This window comes from Artemia franciscana, chromosome 4, assembly GCF_032884065.1.
Source record: "Artemia franciscana chromosome 4, ASM3288406v1, whole genome shotgun sequence".
Lineage (NCBI taxonomy): Eukaryota > Metazoa > Arthropoda > Branchiopoda > Anostraca > Artemiidae > Artemia > Artemia franciscana.
In genome coordinates, this window is record NC_088866.1 from 57,294,867 (window position 1) to 57,314,678 (window position 19,812).

The following is a 19,812-nucleotide window of genomic DNA, read 5'->3' on the forward strand; positions in this document are numbered from 1 at the left end:
TTATTAGTCAACGTCTTGACCTAGCGAATTTTTTGTACGCTTGACTGAAATCACTGTTTCAAATACATTAAGCTACACGAATCTTCTAGTTTTTATGATAAAATAGTGCATATTTTTTTTTATAGCCAGGCAGGCTGAAGCACCAAGGAAATCAAAACAAAACATTTCCGTTGGACCCATTCTAGGTCTATTCATACTTGAAAACCAAGACTTTATAATACTATCTTTTAGTTATTTCAAAATTAGGAAGTTTTAGGGGCAGCACAACATTTTCGTCTGTGTTGCCACGTTGAACCATGAAAATAAATTAGCAAAACTAATTATTTAAATTTTACGATGCCTTACATTTGTAAAAAATCCAAACATTAACACTCTGTAAACTCCTAAAGACAACTATAATTTTAAAAAGAAGCTACACCTACACCTTCTCAGGCTGTTGGTGTCATACGTTTTTAGCTTATATTTTGCTGATTTTTGGCCAGACTTTTATTTTTATTTAGTTTAAATTGAATTTGCAATCTTTCTTAATTTCTAAGACATTCAGCCACTAATTTTCAGCACAATTCAAGCAATCAGATTTCATTGTTTCTATTTTTGTAACTTTAGAATTAACCCAGGACATGATCACTTTTGTATGAGTGATAACCAGAAACGGTTAGTTTCTAACAAATTTCCAATATATCTTCCCCAATTTTTTAGGGAATAAGTACAATTTATTTCAAGGACAACGTATTACAATTAGGGCATATTTATCTCAAGGCAATAGGGGATATTTATCAACATCCTGCAGCTTAAGATTTATGTTAACCGTGAATCATATTTTGCGACAATCTACAGCTGTAACTTCCAAGGAATTAGATGTTACTGATCCAGGATTACGATGTGGCCAACACAGCTACGCACTCTCCTCCTCTAAATCAATCTATACAAGACCTCCCTCTTTACACCCTCCCAGGAAGTTCCCATTTCCTTTAAATCTTCATTTATGACATCCTCCCACCCCAGACGAAGACGACCTGCTTTATGAGTTATTAGCAGTAGTAGTAGGATTATGATGTAGTATAAACTTTTTCTTTTTCATCTTCTTCTTGCTGTTTGATCGTTTGGGGACACAAACGGAAAATCTCCATGCAATTTCAGCCGCTGGAGCAGCTAGGATCGTTCCCGGGGACCCATATTGCCAAGCAAAGATCAATCCATTTTGCCAACATAGTCAGAGGCAGCCGGCCAGGAGGGCAGCCAGGATGGAATCAGAACTCCTTCTGTCAGAAGGTTATCGAATGACATTAAAATTATCGACATATATACCAATATATAACACAGAAAACATTAAGGAGGTTATCTAGCCTTACCTAACCTTACCTAACACTACCATTAAGTGGAATTCTAAGATTTTACATTGGAGTCAAGGTATGGCATTTTTATGAACATCTGCATAAACCATCCACTTAGTTTCACCTATATTTGCCCTTCCCCTTAAACAAAAATAAATATGCAACTTACCAGATGATCTATGGTTTTGTTTAAATTTTGCACCAAAGTGTCGCGGTCCCGTAGACGAGAGACAAGACCCCGATTTTCAATCTTCAAGATTTCTAACTGAGCATTCAGACTGTCTTTTTCAGTAGTTACTCTGTTAATATCTGACTGAAGTCCTTTAATTCGTTGCCAGCATGTTGTAAGTCCATCCTAAAATTGAGAATGTTTTAATAGAAATGACAGTAACAGAAAATATTTTAGAATCGTATGCTAATGTTTAGTTGTTTCCGTCATTCCAACGTTTCATTTTCTTGAATGTCCGAAAGACATAAAAAAAAATTCTTTACCTGCTGGATCCATCTTAGATTTTTTTAAACTCAGAAATCAATTTTTAAAATTTTCCATTTTAAAACTTGGAAAAACATTTTTCTAAAATTTTTCTTAGGTTAAAATCCAAATTTTAACCGGCATTCCCTTGATAATCTCCATCCTTTGCTCACAAACACACACTATATAGAACAAAGTCAATAAGTAAATACAAGGTAAAAGTAAATCAGTAGAAAAAAGTAAATCAAGGTAAAAAAGTAATTGTTTTTCAAAACTAGGAAATTTTTAGGGCAGTACTAAATATTTACCAGTGTTGTTACTTCGGACCGTGAAAATAAAAAGTGAAACTAATTAGTTAAATTGGAAAGCGTTAAATTTGAAAGTAAAATTTTAAAACTAATTAGCTAAATTCGTCCGTAAAAAAACGGATTTTATCAATCTGCTGAATCCCAAAGACAATAGACGTTCAAAGAAAAGCTATACCTTCTTAAGTTGTTTATCGTATGTTTTTAGATTATTCTTTGGTAATTTTCCACATACAATTTTTTGTTTTAATTTGGTACCCACTGCCACCAAAAACTGCATAACTGCATATGGAGCTCTTTTCAAACAGTTCATGGTACCGCACTGTAATTAAGGGTTGACTCGGCTCAATAGTAACTGAAATTCTAAAAAACGGATATCAATAGGCATATCAAAAGAATTGGCTTTTAATACTGATGCAAAATAGATCAAATTCATTGAGTTCAGTGTTGGCCATCAAAAGTTACGAACCTGAGAAAATTTGCCTGACTTTCGAAAAAGGGAGAAATATCCCCTAGAAGTCAAGAAGCCTTAATGAAAATCATTCCATCAGAGTCAGCGTATTAGAAAATCCTACTGTAGTGAATTCAAGCCCTCACCTGCAAAAATGTGGAAATTTGTATTTTTTGTAAGAAGAAAGATCGCAGATCCGTCTTTATTTGCTTCTTTCCCAGGGGTGATCGCATCGAAACAGGGGTCCTCGAATATCGGGAGGGAACTGATTCAAACTGAAATTAAAAGCTCTAATGGTCTTTTTAAATGACCAAAAAGATTAGAGGGTAGCTAGTCCCCTTCCCGCACCCTTTTTTCCTCCAGAGTCATTGGATCAAAATTTTGAGATAGCCACTTTGTTCAGCATAGTTGAAAGGTCCAATAGCTATGACTTTGGAGAGAACATGATCCCCACGACCCTTGGGGAAGGGTCTTTAACTTACAAAAAATTTACCAACTGTTATGGTTATTTGTCCATTTGTTATTGGGAAATATGCATAATATTTCCGTTGGGGCAGGGGTAAATATTCCGCTGCGGAGATTTTCCACGGGGAGAATTTTTTCATGGGAAGCAACTTTTTCGGAGAGTGATGTTTTCAGGGGAGGTTTTACACTGTGAGAATTTTCTAAAATTCCTATATGAAACTATTTTCTTTTGTCTTGCTTTATCTTTGCCGATTCAATGTTACATGTGGAGATGTTAAGGGTAATTGTCCGGGGAAAATTTTCATCGAGATTGAATTGTCTACAAGATTATTTTTTTGGGGGGTACCGTGGAGGGGAGATAGGTTTCCCTGGAATATTTAAAAAGCAATCAGAAGTTAAATAAAAAACTAAATTTTTGAACTAAAATTAAGGAGCAACATTAGAACTTAAAACAAACAGAAATTATTAGGTATAAGAGGAGGATTGTCTCCTCCCCTATACCTTGCTCTTTAATCTAAAGCTTGACCTTTTGTCCCACTTCTTAAAGAACGACTCCCGAAACACAAAGGTCGTTTAATTAGAACAACAAAAGATTTTTAGAAACTACTAAAAAAACTTAATGTCATTTAATGTAATATCACACTCATCCGTCTGGCCTGAGGTTCAATTTTACAATCAAAACCATGGAGGCTTGATCCTTACTACTTTCTAGCGATAAACCGAAACTGGCGAGTTAGAAGAAAAAAACAGGACTGAACTAAAGTGTATCTGTTATAAGAGTTTTATGTTAAAAAATCTAGCACCTGACAAAAACGCAGTTCATACTAGTTTTATGTTTAATTCCGTTTTCATCCAATAATCTGCCAGCCTGCATTTTGTTGGCTGCATAGAAATTCTTACTTATCATTATTGCTTACTCATTATTTTAATTTGTACGATTTTTCATTATTGAAATCTTTATTTCTTTACTTGATTTATTACCTTGCTAATCATTTTTACCGATTCATTATTTTTCGCTGTTTTCACTTCACTTATCATTTTCTGTTTTCATCTTCACTGGCTAACGGGCACACGGAATTTTTTACCATGCTAACTACCGGCAAGTCTTTTTCCACTAACTTTACCACCCATTAAAGGTTCTCTTTTCACCGTCTAATTATAGCCAATAAACCACTTTTACTTTCTAGTCATATATATATATATATATATATATATATATATATATATATATATATATATATATATATATATATATATATATATATATATATATATATATATATATATATATTAACAAGCTAACAAATTAAAAAAAAAATGTAAAAAAATCTAAAATTCAGTGTGATTCAGTGGCTCAAGAATTTACGCATAACGTCCCAACGCATCCCCAAACAAAAGTATAAAGATAGTTCGTCTATGATAATATTTATAAGTAGTTTTAAGTAACAGCCCTTTAAGTAATTAAATAAAAAAACAAGTTTTTTTTAACTGAAAGTAAGGGGCGATATTAAAACTTAAAACTAACAGAAATTACTCCGTATATGAAAGGGACTGTTCTCTCCTCAACGCCCCGCTCTTTACGCTTAAGTTTGACTCTTTCTCTCAACTCTACATTTTAAAACAGTAAAAAACTTTAACGCAAAGAGCGGGGCGTTGAGGAGGGAAAAGTCCCTTTCATATACAGAATAATTTCTGTTCGTTTTAAGTTTTAGTATCGCTCCTTACTTTCAGTTAAGAAAACGTGTTTCTTTGTTTAATTTCTGAACGTTTTTGAATTAATGCATGTTTCTATTTTGGCTCTCCGCACATGAATAATTAAAACGAAATTTGCATATAAATTTATTTTTATGGCTGAATGGTTACCTCATAGTTTTGATCGGACGATTTCGAGAAAAAAGTAGCGGGGAGTAGGGCTAGTTACCCTCCAATTGTTTGGTTATTTAAAAAGGCAACTAGAACTTTTAATTTTTTACGAACGTTTTTATTGATAATAATATACGTAACTTACGAATTAGCTTACGTAAGGAACTTCTATGTTCGTATGTTTTTATTACGTATATGAGGGGGTTCATCCCCTCGTCAATACCTCGCTCTTTACACTAAAGCTTAAATTTTGTCCCAATTCCTTAAGAATGACTGTTGAATCACAAAGGCCGTAGAATAAATAGTTGAAATTAATAAAATTACTTTAGCGTAAAGAGCAAGTTATTAGGCGGAGGTGAACTCATATACGTGATAATTTCTGTTCATTTTCAGTTTTAATGCTGCTCCTTACTTTCAGTTGACAAAACTTTTTCATATTCTATTTTTCATTGTTCTTTAAAAAAAAAATGCTAAAAAATCCTGCGCCCCCTTCATGGAAATTTTTTTCCCCATGACAAGTTCCTCCATGGAAACCCCCCTCCCCTCAACCAAAAAAATCCACCTGAAAGCGTATGTACACTTCCCAATAACCATTACTATATGTAAACACTGGTCAAATTTGTAACTTGCAGCCCCACGGGAACTGTGGGGGAGTAAGTCGTCCCCAAAGAAATAGTTATTAGGCTTTTCAACCATGATGAATAAAATGGCAATCTCGGAATTTCGATCTGGTGACTTTGGGAAAAAGCTGAACGTGGGAGGGGGCGTAGGTGCCCTCCAGTTTTTTTGTCACTTAAAAAGGGCATTAGAACTTTTAATTTCCGTTAGAATGAGCCCTCTCACGACATTATAGGACTACTGGGTCGATACGATAAGCCCTGGGAAAAAAAAAATAAATTAACACGCACCCGTGATCTGTCTTGTAGCAAAAAAAATGCAAAATTCCACATTTTTGTAGATAGGAGCTTGAAAACTTCTACTGTAGGGTTCTCTGATACGCTGAATCTGACAGTGTGATTTTTGTTAAGATTCTATGACTTTTAAGGGGTGTTTGCCCCTTTTTGATGCAGCTATTGTTATAAAAATTCCGTTTTTTAGAGTTTCGGTTACTATTGAGTCGGGTTGCTCCTTACTACAGTTCGTTACCACGAACTGTTTGACAAAGGTCATACTAGTTTCTCAATGGCTTTATTGTTTCGGTATTTTCAAAGACCACACTGCCTTCCCATGAAGTAAAAATAATAGTTAAATAGGAATAAATCCTTCTTACCTCAATTGCTTTATTACATACAACAGCGTGGCAGCTGGAACGTGGCAAAACCTACGAGCATTCATATCAGCACATAAGCTTCAAACGCGAAAATGATGCACTAACATTTTTTGAATTAAATAGTTGAATGAAATAGTTTGATTTATCTTACTACTGAAAAAATTAGTTTTAATAATTTCAACTAGGATAGCTCAGGAGTTACTTAATAAGTAACATCCCTTTAACAAACATTAACAAAGCAAAGTAGGAGGATAAATAAAAGATGAAAGGCTTAGGGATTATCTTTTTACGATAAGATAATAATTCGTACAGTACAGATAATATTGGTTCATCAATTGATTTTTTAATTGAATTAAATAGTTTGATTTATCTTAATACTGAAAAAATTAGTTTTAATAATTTCAACGAGGATAGCTCAGGAGTTACTTAATAAGTAACTGCCCTTTAACAAACATTAACAAAGCAAAGTATGAGGATAAATAAACGATGAAAGGCTTAAGGATAATGTTTTTAACATAAGATAATAATTGGTATAGGATAACTAATATTGGTTCCTCAATTGATTTTTTTAATTGACTTACATAGTTGAATTTGTCTTAATACTAAAACTAATTATTTTCTATAATTTCAGCTAGGATAGCTCAGGAATTACTTAATAATCTTAATTAAACTAATTTAATAATTTAACATTAAATAATTTAATCTAAGTTAATAATTTAATCAGTTATTTAATTAAATTATTCGATTAACTAATGTTTCTGCAGCTCTATTTGCTGCATACAATCAGCAAATAGAATCAGCAAATCAGCAGATGTGATTGTAGGCAGCTCTGTTGGCTGCCTACAATCAGTTCCACGCACTCGACATGCCTCAACAGCAACAAAAACGCACGTTGCTTCATGGATCAATTTTCAACATGTTGATGAACGTTCCCTTTTGCATGAAAACGCACAAGAATCATACTTCAGTCGCTATTTTTTAATTTGTTTATAATACACCAATTTTCTACAGCCGTGACCCCTTTCAAAAGCCCGAAAAATCATAGTTCTTGTCCCTTTCTCTAGTAAAATGAACCTCCATGAACGTGCTGTATACTTTTTATTTATCTGAAGACCAACATTCGCCAATGTTTAATACTTACGCCTTCTGTGCAATATTCACAGCCAGTTAATGCCATTAAATTTGCAAGACTTCCAGAAGTGTTTTTAACTGATGTGCTGAAATCCATTTGAATCTGTTTAAGTTGTCTTTCAATGTCACTGCGTGTGTCGACAAACGACCTTCTTACTTTAAGGACCTCTTCCCAGAGACTCAGAAGCCTGACATGCTCAGCTGATTTGATTTCTTTTGAAACCTATGAAAAAAAATTGCAAAAACACAGAAAGGTGCATAACATCATTTTTTTATTCTTATAATCATCTAATAAACGTATTGTTTTCAAAAAAGAGTTCTAACGTAATGAAGTTTTTCAATATTATTTTTTCAATAATTTTTCAATAATATGCTTTTCAATAATATTATTGAATATTATAAAAGTTTCAATAATAACTTTTCAATGAAAAGTTTTTCAATAATATTATGAGCAGAGTGCAGCTAGAGCGTAGCGGAGTGAGGCCTCATCTCAAAACGGAAAGCAATCTTTTTTAATCTCTTCAAAAGGCACAATTAACACGAACTAAATACGGGATTAAGCCTTCCAGGTGTCCAAATTCATGAAGAAAGCAAAACACAACACAATTATTTAAACCCACCGGCAATAACAGATATTTAAAGTTTTAATACGGGGATATACATTCCACTGGAGGGGTGGCCTACCGTCTCGGTGTTGTTCTAGGCTAATTCCCCCACCAGAAATTTACACCCTGAAAGTGACCCCCCCCCCATCCGCAGAAAAACCGTTCCCAATGACACTTCATTCGAGAAATTCCCCCATATTGACAATTACCTCGGAAGATCCCCCCTCATGTAAAATCTAGCAGTACGATGAGAAATTCGCCCTCCTGCACTTACAATCCCCCCTGCAGACAATTATCCCTGGAAATCTCCCTGCGTGTGAAATAGAGCAGTCGAAGATAAAGTATGGCTAATAAAAAATAATGAAGAAAAGAAGGGATTCTGGAATGTTCTATCTACCTAAGTGCTAAAATATAAGTAGAGAAAATGTAGAATATACTGTAGTATTTATTTTTGTATTTTCATTTCTTTCAATAATTTTTTCACATTTTCAGGGGTTGAGCCATCATAGCAATGTAAGATAAAGGTTAACCAAAATAATTAGAAAATTTGGAATAAGTGAAGCTGTAGAACGGTAGCCCAGATGATGGAAGTGCATCGAGATGCAGTCAGGGACTAAGAAGTACGAGAAAACACTTCCTGTGGACTTGATCTGGTACAGACATCTATACTTAATGATATCCACTTCACCTTGGTATCACGGTCTGGTACTGATCGAGAACGCGTCCACTAGGGGTACATCAGAAGTTTTTTGCGTCTGAAGTACCTTTAAGTGATGTTTTTTCTGTATTTTTTATGTTTTTGTTTTAGTTTGAACTTAATAACACGGAATATAATAAAATTTAAGATGTACAGAACTCCTTATTTCGAATTAAATAAAAAAACAATAAGTTTTTTTAACTGAAAGTAAGGAGGGACATTAAAGCTTGAAACCAACAGAAATTACTCCTTATATGAAGGGGCAGTTCTTTTCTCAACGCCCCACTCTTTATGCTAAAGTCTGACTCTTTCTCTCAATTCTACTTTTTAAAACAGCAAAAACTTTAGCGTAAAGAGCGGGGCGTTGAGGAGGGAACAGCCCCTTTCATATACGGGGTAATTTCTGTTCGTTTTAAGCTTTAATGTCGCTCTTTATTTTCAGTTAAAAAACTTTTTTCTTTATTTAATTTCTGGACGTTTTTGAATTAATGCATGTTTTAATTTTTGCTCTCTGCACATGAATAGTTAAAACGAAATTTGCATATTATTATTTTTTTGGCTAAATGGCTTTCTCATAGTATTGATCGGACGATTTTGAAAAAAAAAGAGCGGAGGAGTAGGCCTAGTTACCCTCCAATGTTTAGGCAAATAGAACTTTTAATTTCCGTTATAATTAGCCCTCTTGCGACATTCTAGGACCACTGGGTCGATACAATAACCCCTGGGAAAAAAACAAATAAATACGCATCTGTGATCTGTCTTGTGGCAGAAAATACTACATTCCACATTTGTGTAGATAGGAGCTTGAAACTTCTACTGCAGGGTTCTCTTATACTCTAAATCTGATTGTGTGATCTTCGTTAAGATTCTACGACTGAAGGGGTGAATTTCTAAAATAGTTTTCTAAAGTAAGGCAAATTTTCTCAGGCTCGTAACTTTTGATGGGTAGTTTAAACTTGATGAAATTTATATATTTAAAATCAGCATTAAAATGCGATTCTTTTGATGTAACAATTGTTCTAAAATTCCGTTTTTTAGAGTTTCAGCTACTATTGAGCCGGGTTGCTCTTTACTGCAGTTCGTTACCACGAAGTGTTTGTTAAGCTAGCATATTATTTTCTTTAAACGTGATCTCACCCCACTATGATAACTCAACGCCAGCCCACCAAAATACGAGAAATATAAATAAAAGAAATAAAAATATAAAGATAAATGCTATAAGACATCCTAATCTATATATTCTACCTGTGTTTTGAATATAGGTACGAGAACATTCCAGAATCACTTCTTTTCTTCCTTTTTTCCATTTATCTTACTTTCTCTTCGGCTCCTGAATTTTACATATGGGGATAATTTTCCAGGGAGTGATTGTCTGCGGGAAGGGAGGAGGAGAGTCTGGAGAAGTTTTTTGGGTAGAATTGTCCATAATCCTTGGATTTACCGCGGGAAAATTTTGCATAGGGTGAAATTTCTGGGGAGGGGAAATGTTCGCAGGGGGAAATTTTCCAGGATGAATTATCCGTGGGGCTGAACTTCCCGGGGAAATTCACCAGACACCCTTTGAATGTGCTGGACAGGGCCATGTCAAGAATTTGTGTTTGATTGAGACATGTCAAGCAAACTTATATATATAGTTTCTATTTAAATCATTTTTCTTTTAAAATTAAACAGGGGTAATCACAAATCTTATTATTGATTAAATACAAAAACAAGTTTTTTCAACTTAAAGTGAGGAGCAACATTAAAATGAAAAACGAGTGAAAATTATTACGCATATGAGGGGGTTCGCTCTCTCGCCAATTCATCACTCTTTACGCTAAAGTTCGAATTTTGTTCCAAATCCTTAAGAATGACCCCTGAATCACGAAGGATTAGTTAAAAAAAAATAGTTCTTTTGATAGTACAAAAAAAACACGTTAGCAGAAAGAGCAAAGTATTGAAGAGGGGGCAAACTCCCTCATATACGTTCGATTTCTGTTAGTTTTAAGGTTTAATGTTGCTCCTAGCTTTCTGTTGAAAAAACTTGTTTTTTTTAATTTAATTTCTGATAGTTTCTAAATAATGCTGAGAAATCTGTCACCCCATTCACACAATATTCTCTTCCCCCACGAAAACTTTCTGCAAGGAAAGATACCACCACGTAAACCTTTCCCCCTAATCCCCCCACCAGAAAAAGTTTCCTTGAAAATGTCTGTATACTTCCCAATAACCAATACTATATGTAAACAATGGACAAAGTTCATAACTTGCCACCCTTCCCCAGGGACTATGGGGGATTAAGTCGTCCTCAAAGACATAGTTATTATATTTTTCGACCATGTTGAACAAAATGGCTGTCCAAATTTTGATTTGGTGATTTAGGAAAAAATGAGCGTTGGAAGGGGCATAATTGCCCTCCAGTTTTTGGTCACTCAAAAAGGGCACTAGAACTTTTAATTTCCGTTCGAATGAGCCCTCTTGAAATATTCTTGGACGACTGGGTCAATACGACCCAGTTCCTTTTTAAATCCTTTTAAAGAGTCAAAGTGATTGGAGGGCAACAAGCCATCAACCGCACTGTTTTTTCGTTAAACACAGCCGATCAGAATTTTGATATAGCCATTTTGTTCAAAATAGTCCAAAGGTCAAATAGCCAAGCCTGCTTGGTAACTTCCCTTCTGGTTTCTGGGGCAAGAGCTGTAAGTTCTGCAAATGGTCCATTGTTTAGATATAGGTTTTACGGGAAGGTTGGTCGTACAAACTTTAGAGGGGGGCTCATTCAATCGGATATCGAAAGTTCCAGTGCCCTTTTTTGAGATTTAGCCTAATTTTCAGTTAGATGTTACTGAATGAGTTATTACCGACTAAAATGTCTTACTCTAGTTCAACGGCCCTTGTGTTTCAGCAGTCGTTTTTACAGAATTAAAAAAAGAATATCTTTAGTAAAATTATTATTAAGAACTTCCTTTTAAATTAAATGTTCAAGAAAGTATTAACAGAGAAGGAATTGTTCAGCCTAAAGATTGCAGGTGACAGTACATTAAATTTGCCAACAGGAATCAGTTTTTCCTTGAAATATTTATTCCAAAATTATCTTCACTTCTAGAAAGACTCTCATATGTAACAAAAAGATAAGCGACTTACAAAACCAGCAGATATATAACCATCGATCACTAGGCAGTTACTGGCAGAACCTTTAGAGGGGCTACCAGTCAGGCATGCAACGACAGAGTGTCTCCATTAGCAAAAATTAAAAAGTACACAATCTTAATGGACATGACTTTCGGAGCATGTTTAACCACTGATTACTCTCAAAGGATGTTGTTCAGTAGCATAGTTGTTTTATTTGTTTCCAGGGGCAACCAACATTAGTACCTTTGCAGCAGACTCAAGGAAAGTGGGAATTGAACATCAATCTAGTATCGTGTCAAACTCCAAATTTGAAGAACGAAATTTTTCTAAATATTCCAGCACTATTTATTGAGCGACCATTCATTGACAAAATCCCTGGCTATTTGCCAGTAAACATGTCAGGATTTATTAAACTGAAAATAGCGTGCAAACGGAAATTTCTTGCTCGGCAAGCAAAAAAAAGCACGGCAAATATTCGCTAAGCATAGATCCGAATCAGGAGGGGATTTAAAATGAGCTTTTCAATAGTGTCAAAAAATTAGATCTAAATACTTTTGAATAAACCTGAGTGATTTTTTTTTTACAATATGGTTTAGAGGGTGTTTTATTTTTACTCGTGTATAGATGGATCACCACCACACTTACTAGGAACTCCCCAGCAAGCTCTATATGGTACAAAAAAAATTACTTAAATCAAACCACGGAATAAAAACGACAAAAATAAACATTCAATAAGTGACGTTCTTCTTTTGATTTTACTTCTGGTATTAAGTCCAGTCTGTACAGCCTAAAAGCTTGTAATCTGTTTAGATCATTTGCAGACAAAGGTTCGGTCGAACTGGAATAGGTAAAAAAAATTGCATGAATTTTCTCAAACAATAAAGTTGAAAATATTAGCCTATTAGGAACTTTTGTTTAATAAGAGAACTTTTGAATTTACTGCAAACTGTATTATATTTCTTTTTACTGACCATCTATAACCCTAGAGCATGGCTCCAAGTTCCAAAATTGACTTTTTTTTTACGCAAAACTGTCCCAGAAACGGTGGATCCAACTTAACGACAGTGGATCCAACTTAACGACGGTCAATAGCCGTAGACCAAGGTTTAAAATAGTTTTGAGATAATTTTCAGTAGGACTAATATGTTCATGACAATTAAAATGTTTGGAAGAAATTGTGAAATATTGATAGTTTGTTGATGGTTTTCTTTTTCATGTGCCACTTATCTAAATTGGTCACGTATTCTCATGTATTCAAATCCTAATATGTTCATGACAACTAAATTGTTTGGGATCATGACAATTAAACCGCTTGAGGCAATTTCGAAAAAAATGACAATTTGTTGCTGGTTTTCATTTTCATGTGCAAATAATTTAAATTGTTCGTGTTAATGCCCTAAAATGTCCTTGACAATTAAAATGTTTGGATGAAACTTTGGAAAAAATAACAATTTGTTGCTGGTTTTCATTGTTCATTTGCCAATTATCTAAATTGTTCATATGTTATTATGTGTTCACCCCCCCCCCATATGTTCATGACAATTAAACCGTTCAGAAGAAATTTTGAAAAAAATGACAATTTTTTGCTGGTTTTTATTTTTATGTGCCAATTATCTAAATTGTTCATGTTCCCATGCCCTAATATGTTTATGACAATTAAGCTGTTTGAAAGATTTTGAAAAAATCGTCAATCTGCTGATTTTCATTTTTAATGTGCCAATTATCTAAATTGCTCGCGTGTTATCATGTGTTCATTCCTAATATGACAATTAATCTGTTTGGAAGAGATTGTGAAAAAAATGACAATTTGTTGCTGGTTTTCATTTTTCATGTGCCAATTATCTGAATTGTTCATGTGTTATCACGTGTTCATTCCCTAATATTTTCATGACAATTAAAATGTTTGGAAGAAATTTTGAAAAAAGTTGATAATTTATAGCTGGTTTTCAGTTTAATGTGTCAATTATCTAAATTTTGCATGTTTTAGCATGAGTTCATGCCCTAACATGATCATGACAATTAAGCTGTTTGGGAGAAATTTCGAAAAAAATGACAGTTTTTTCCTGTTTTTCGTTTTAAATTTCCAATTATCTTATCATTTCTTAAGTACTTATGAAAAATCCTTTCAGGTAAAATTATTTTACAACTTTTAGGCACTGAAAAGAAAACATATTTTAAATTGTATTTTTCTTCACTACAAGATTGAAAAACTAAAAACTGCTCAAACTTCCAAGGATTCTTTTTTCCATCATCTAACCATCAGTACATCTAATCATCAGTCTAATCATCAGTATATTTCAAACATCAATTTAGTAATAACTGCTACAATATACAGTAAATTTTCATCAACAGTTTCTTTTATCAAAACTCATTCCTATGAAGTCAGTAAGAAAAACAGTCGGTGTGATTAAACTTCGATTCAAGCTATTTATCAAGTTTTCAGTGAAGCCTTTCTATAGGTTTGAACCACCTTTACTTGTGACGCCACCATCTGACATTGGAATCACAAAGCAGCTGGAGGCCATAACTAAAGATAGGTTAGGCGTAAACAGGTTACTTATTAAATAAAGAATTATTAGCAGAAATTGCAGATTTTGCCTGAGCAGTGGGACTAAACAAACAAAAAACAGGCTGTTACCAAATAGGTTTTTTTCAACTACTCTTTTGAGCGATGTTCAGATAGTTTGACACAAAACTATTTTCTCGTGGCATTTTGTTCATTAATTTTCTGGTCATCATCAAAAGTGTCATTTAAAACTTTCATTGATTTTTCTGCATTGGACAATGCCATTTTTGTGATAGATAAAGTCTCATTGTTCTTTTCTGTCGGTAAAAAGTGTCATCTTTTTCTCTATCTTCGGAAAAAGTATTATTGATCATTTCTGCCATCTGAGTAAATATTATTGTTGTTTTCTGTAAGTACCAAAAATGTCATCGCTTGTTTCAGTCATCAAGACAAAGTGCAATTGTTATTTTTCTGTCATTGGAAAGAGTCACCGTTTGTTCTGGGATGTGAAAAACAAAAACTTTTTCCTCAGGTGTGATGCTTTTGGGGAAAATCTTCAATGGTTTTATTAACGTGTGATTATGATTTGGGAGTTTACACAAAAAGAAACAAACAGGGTTTACTATTATGCTAAAAATTGAGTAAAACCAAATAACGATGAAGTTGAGCAGAAACACTTAAACAAAACCCTAAAAAGACTTCAAGATACAAAAGTCGAAAATACTTTTCAAATCAGTATTACTTATGAAAAAGCTTAAACTTTGAAAATAATACTGAATATGCAGATAGAAACACTATAAAAAAACTAAACTCACGAAAAAAATATAGCCAATATTTTCCTATATAACAAAAAATTCCACAAAAATAATAATTGAACCCAAGAGGTATAAAAGAAAATCAATTTTTTCAGTTTTCAAACAATGACTGATTGAATTAGAAAACTGATTGGCATTTAAACACCTGTTTACATAAATCAGTTTCCCCTTGGTTTATGTAAAAACACCTGTTTACATAAACCAAATGAAGCCTAGAGAGGTTAATAAAAAATATTTTATGGAGGTGGGGATTTTATGAGAAGGAGCAAAGAGAGCAAAACTTCGAGGAGGAGGTTCAGATAAAACGGAAAAGCTTTATCGGCCTTAGGCAATAATCGTTTATATCCTTCAAAAGATTGGTAATCAGTAATTATATTACTATCATCGGTAGCAGTAAGAAAGAAAGCAAAGTTTGAACCGACCTTATCTTCAATTTGTGTTTCCATATCATGTGCGTTCAACAGCTTTTTAGTCTCTTGCCATTCAGTAGTTAGCTTTTCCAGTTCCATGCTTAAAGAAGTATTTGAAGCTTGTGATTTTGATAGCTGCTCTCGAAGTGCGGAATTCATACTAACAAGTGAGGTGACTCTGTAAAAAAATATTTTTGGTTTGCTAAACTATTAATGAGCTGACGATTTTTTAAATGCTACCGCTTTGCTTCCCGTCGACTAAGTGGAGGGTTGTCAGGCCAACCTGCAGAGGGAAGAACTGACAATAGACTTAAGGTCTAGCTGGTTCTGAAGCATGCCATGATCTTAACTAAGGAGAACAAGCGAGCCAGTGGAAACTGGTGCAAGTTTCAACAAAAAATAAATACCAATGCCATCCAGTGTTTGACAACACTGGGCGTTTTTGCACCATCCAGCGTTAGGCGACACTTGGCATTTTTTTAAGCTTTGTAATCGTTTTGCTGTCAGGAACAGGTATCGGAAACTTATTACTACACTAATTTTGCCAACTACACAAATTAAATATTTATTAATTTAACACTAAAAAAAATGCCAAGTATCACCAAACAGCCTACTAGATAATGTTGAGTTTTTTTTGTCAACACTAGCGCCAGTTTCCCCTTTCAAATTTATCCTTATTATTTGGACCATACCTTATAGTATAGAGCAATGCTATTTGACCAGAGTTCTAGCCTGTTTTACAGTTTACCCTTCCATTGAGCTGGTAATATACTAATGGCCAGGAGCAGGGGAATATTTATACGGACCAAGCTCTGTGAGGCAAAACGGGACGTTTTCGTCCAGAAAACTCAATGCCACCCTTAAGGAACTGGGTTACCAACTTTTTGGCTCATGAATGTTTCTCCTGAGGATCGGAAAATGTGTGTTTTTTAGCTCAAATTTGTCCATCTGAAAATCTCAAAAACTAGAGGTTATTTTTTCACCAATTGTATTATTGATCAAAACAAGCTTTCCAAACCTCCTTCAAGGCGACCAATTAACATAAAATATAATGATAATGAAAATAAATCCATACAAAACCCTCATACAAAGTAAATTAGTGTGAAAGTACGAAAGCATATACACATGTAAATCTCTTACTTTGAAGAAAATACTTTACTTACGACGCGTCTGGCAAAAGCTAGATACTACTACTGTTACTACTGGTAACAACTCACCACAGCATCAAGCCACCTGAGGTCATTAAAACTATGTACGCTCCTCCTCCATCCCAATCTATTCAAAGCCTCTCTCTTTACAGCTTCCAAGGAAGTTCCTATTCCCTTTAGTTCTTTCTTTACGACATCTTACCCTCCCAACCACAGACGACCTGCTTTCCGTTTAGCCCAAGACAGTTGGCCAAAAATTACAATCTTCGGTAATCTGTCATCCTTCATCCACAGAACGTGCCCAAGCCATCTCAACCTTTCTCTCGTAATAGCCCTAGAAAGCGGGATTGAACCGCACTTTTCGTATTCGTACTGTGTGAAATACGGTCAGTCAGATGGGTATCCATGACGATCCGTAGGCAATTTCTCTGGAAAACACCTAGCAAATCTTCATCCACTTTTCGGATTATCCATGCTTCAGAACCATACTTGACCAACGTCATCACTATAGCTTTAAATATTCTAATCTTGATTTGCAGACTTATCATTCGATTCTTCTAAACTTTTTTCAACTGTGAAAAAAACACCCTGAGCCTTGGCTATTCTAATTTTAACATCTTCACCGCTCCCACCGTCTTTACCAATAATTTTTTTTTTTAAACTCTTTCCACAAAACAAGTTTTTCAAAGAAAAGTAACGAGTTCTATTAAGCCAAGAATGAGCAAAAATAAAATAAAATCACCTTCCAAGCGTAAAACTACCAGACTTCATTATCCATAATTAAATGAAACTCAAAACGAACTGAAATTACAATACATAGCCAAGTCAAAATCAAAACGAGTAAAAATTAACATGAATAGGGCTGATAACCCTCCTTAAAGCAAGAACACAATTTGTGCTTAAAAAAAAGACCGCGGATTGTCAGTTTAGTTAATATATACTAATATTTATTCCTTAAAAGTTTTGATAATTGTTTTATTTATGGTCTTCAGTGCAGTATTCAACTGGTCCTAGAAAATTTCACTCAAATTCTCATCCTGGAGTCTACCAATATCACAACTTCTTGGAAGGTAGTTATTCTTCTTACGCTTTAGATTAACCCTAGACACTACTAGATGGTGATCTTTAGTTTTAACATCAATAACAGCACTCCTATACACCCTAGTATCTTGTATTGATCCTGCGAGTCTTCGCTTTACAATGAAATAATCAGTAAGGTTTGCTGTCTTACCATCACGTGAATAGCACGTTAATTTATGAGCCATTTTATGACTAAACACTTCATTGGTTATAACTAGATTGTTATACCTACCAAAAGAACAGTAGCCTTTAGCCATTACTGTTTTTCTTTCCTGCAGCAAATTTACTAAGGCTAGGATGCCATTTTCCCCTATTTCTACCGACGTGGGTGTTAAAATATCCTAATAAAAATACCATATTTATACCTGGGGCCGTTTCAATCTGCTCCTGCAACAGTAAGTAAAATTCATCTCAGTCACTAGTATCTGCGTCAGTCGGTTCTACAGGGGCTTATACTACTACAACTGATACCCTGATCTTTTTAGTCATAAAATGAGCGATTAGTATCCTATTATTAATAACTTACCAGGCTAAACAAGATTTAGCAGCTTCCTTATTCATCATAAACCCTACTCCCTGTCCATGTGCCCCATCCTTCTTCCCTGAGTAAATAAATTCTATAACACCTAGTTTCATGCTTCTTACCCCTGGGATATGAATTTCGAAAACTCCTAATAAATCAAATTAGAATCCTCTGAATTCGTCAGTCAAAATGCCAGTAGGATAGTTATTTTTTAGCGTCGTAACATTCCAAGTTGAAATTTTCACATTTGTTTCAAATTATTGAAATTAGTATGGCCTCAGGGAAAGCAATGGTTCCATATACCAGTAAAGGACAGGGACCAGCACATCTTCTCAAGTCTACATCGAAGCGCTTAAGCTGGCTTAGAACCAGACGCCCAGAGGCTCTCGGACCGTCCAGTTGAGTGGAGTCTTTGTTCAATCTTTGGCCATCTTGGTCACGACATGATTTTCAGCACTTGGTGATGCTCTTCTTTCAATAAGAATCGAAATCCTGCACAGACAATCTCAAGCCTATTACCTCCGACTCATTATGTATTCCTGACCAAAAATATTATGTCACTACGGGGAGGCAGCCAATAGTATATAAATTAGCTAGGAAGAAGTTTTTCAGCCCAAAACACCCGCCAAAACCAACCAAGTCAAGAAGAATCATCCATTAATCAGAATCCCGTGCGAATACTATGTCGTTTACTAGGCTACAATTGCCTCAAAGTACGCCACTCCTCAAGTGGTAATAGAGTTGACCTTAAGGTCTCCAGTCTCGCAGGTACCCCAAAAGGGTCAAGACAGCCCTTTGCAGCGGCCGTTGTCCATAGACCTGGATCTTACGCCTTGAAGCATGTGTCTTACCATAGAGGATCCTCCCACGATTGATTTCTACGTCGCCAGCCAAATTAACCCATTACTGGGAGAAGAATTGTATCCCACGGGACGTGTTCACACACTAGTGGGCCCTGCTGAGTATAAATTTGAGGGGCTTTCTTCCTCCTCCGGCTGTGTTTATGGCCTCCGACGAGGATGTCCCAGTTTCTATTATGGACACCCCACCCCCGGGGACAAAGTACTAACTTAGTTCTTACCTCAATATCGCCCCCTGGGGACACGCTGAGTGGCCTGGGGGAGGTACCTACTGAATAGTAGATTTATAAATCTACAATGAAATTCTAACTAACTATCTCCCAAAAAGGTCGACTTTGGAAATCAAAAGATCGAAATTTGGAGTGACTAAAATTATAGTTTCATAACAACAGTGGTTTAAAACCGAGTATTTAAAAAAAGAACTAAGTTCAAAGATAGAAACCTCAGATATAAATTCCTTCTTTTTGAATAGGAATTAACCAGGTCATAGCTTTGGAGTCAAACAACGTCATAGAGTTGGCGAATTGCACCTCTGCTTTGTGCTCATAGTTTTCTTTACTTGCTTTTTTTTTAACATAGAAGAAAGTTTACCGCAAAAATAATAAGCTCGAGAGTTTGGGGTAAATTACCCAGAGTAAAAATAAAACAGCAAAGGAAACAAAAAAAAGCTTCAAAACAGACAGACCACGATAAATACAGGGGTACGCTCGATCTATAAAATATCCACATAACGGTGAGCAATTTCAGGTTTTTCATTTAGACTGTA

At 34.8% G+C, this 19,812-nt stretch overlaps 1 protein-coding gene across 3 annotated transcripts in view; it reads right to left on the reverse strand.

Annotated features, from left to right (window-relative positions):
- LOC136026649 (rootletin-like) overlaps positions 1 to 19,812 on the reverse strand; it is a 329,138-nt gene that overhangs the window by 278,727 nt on the left and 30,599 nt on the right. For 2 of the 3 annotated variants that reach the window (XM_065703386.1, XM_065703385.1), the window contains 3 exons: positions 15,448 to 15,613; positions 7,302 to 7,514; positions 1,504 to 1,689 (listed from right to left, as the gene is read on the reverse strand). In XM_065703386.1, the coding sequence (XP_065559458.1) occupies positions 1,504 to 1,689; positions 7,302 to 7,514; positions 15,448 to 15,613 (565 nt within the window). Of the gene's footprint in view, positions 1 to 1,503; positions 1,690 to 7,301; positions 7,515 to 11,716; positions 11,912 to 15,447; positions 15,614 to 19,812 lie in introns of those variants that run through there. The other variant, XM_065703387.1, reaches the window with a different exon arrangement.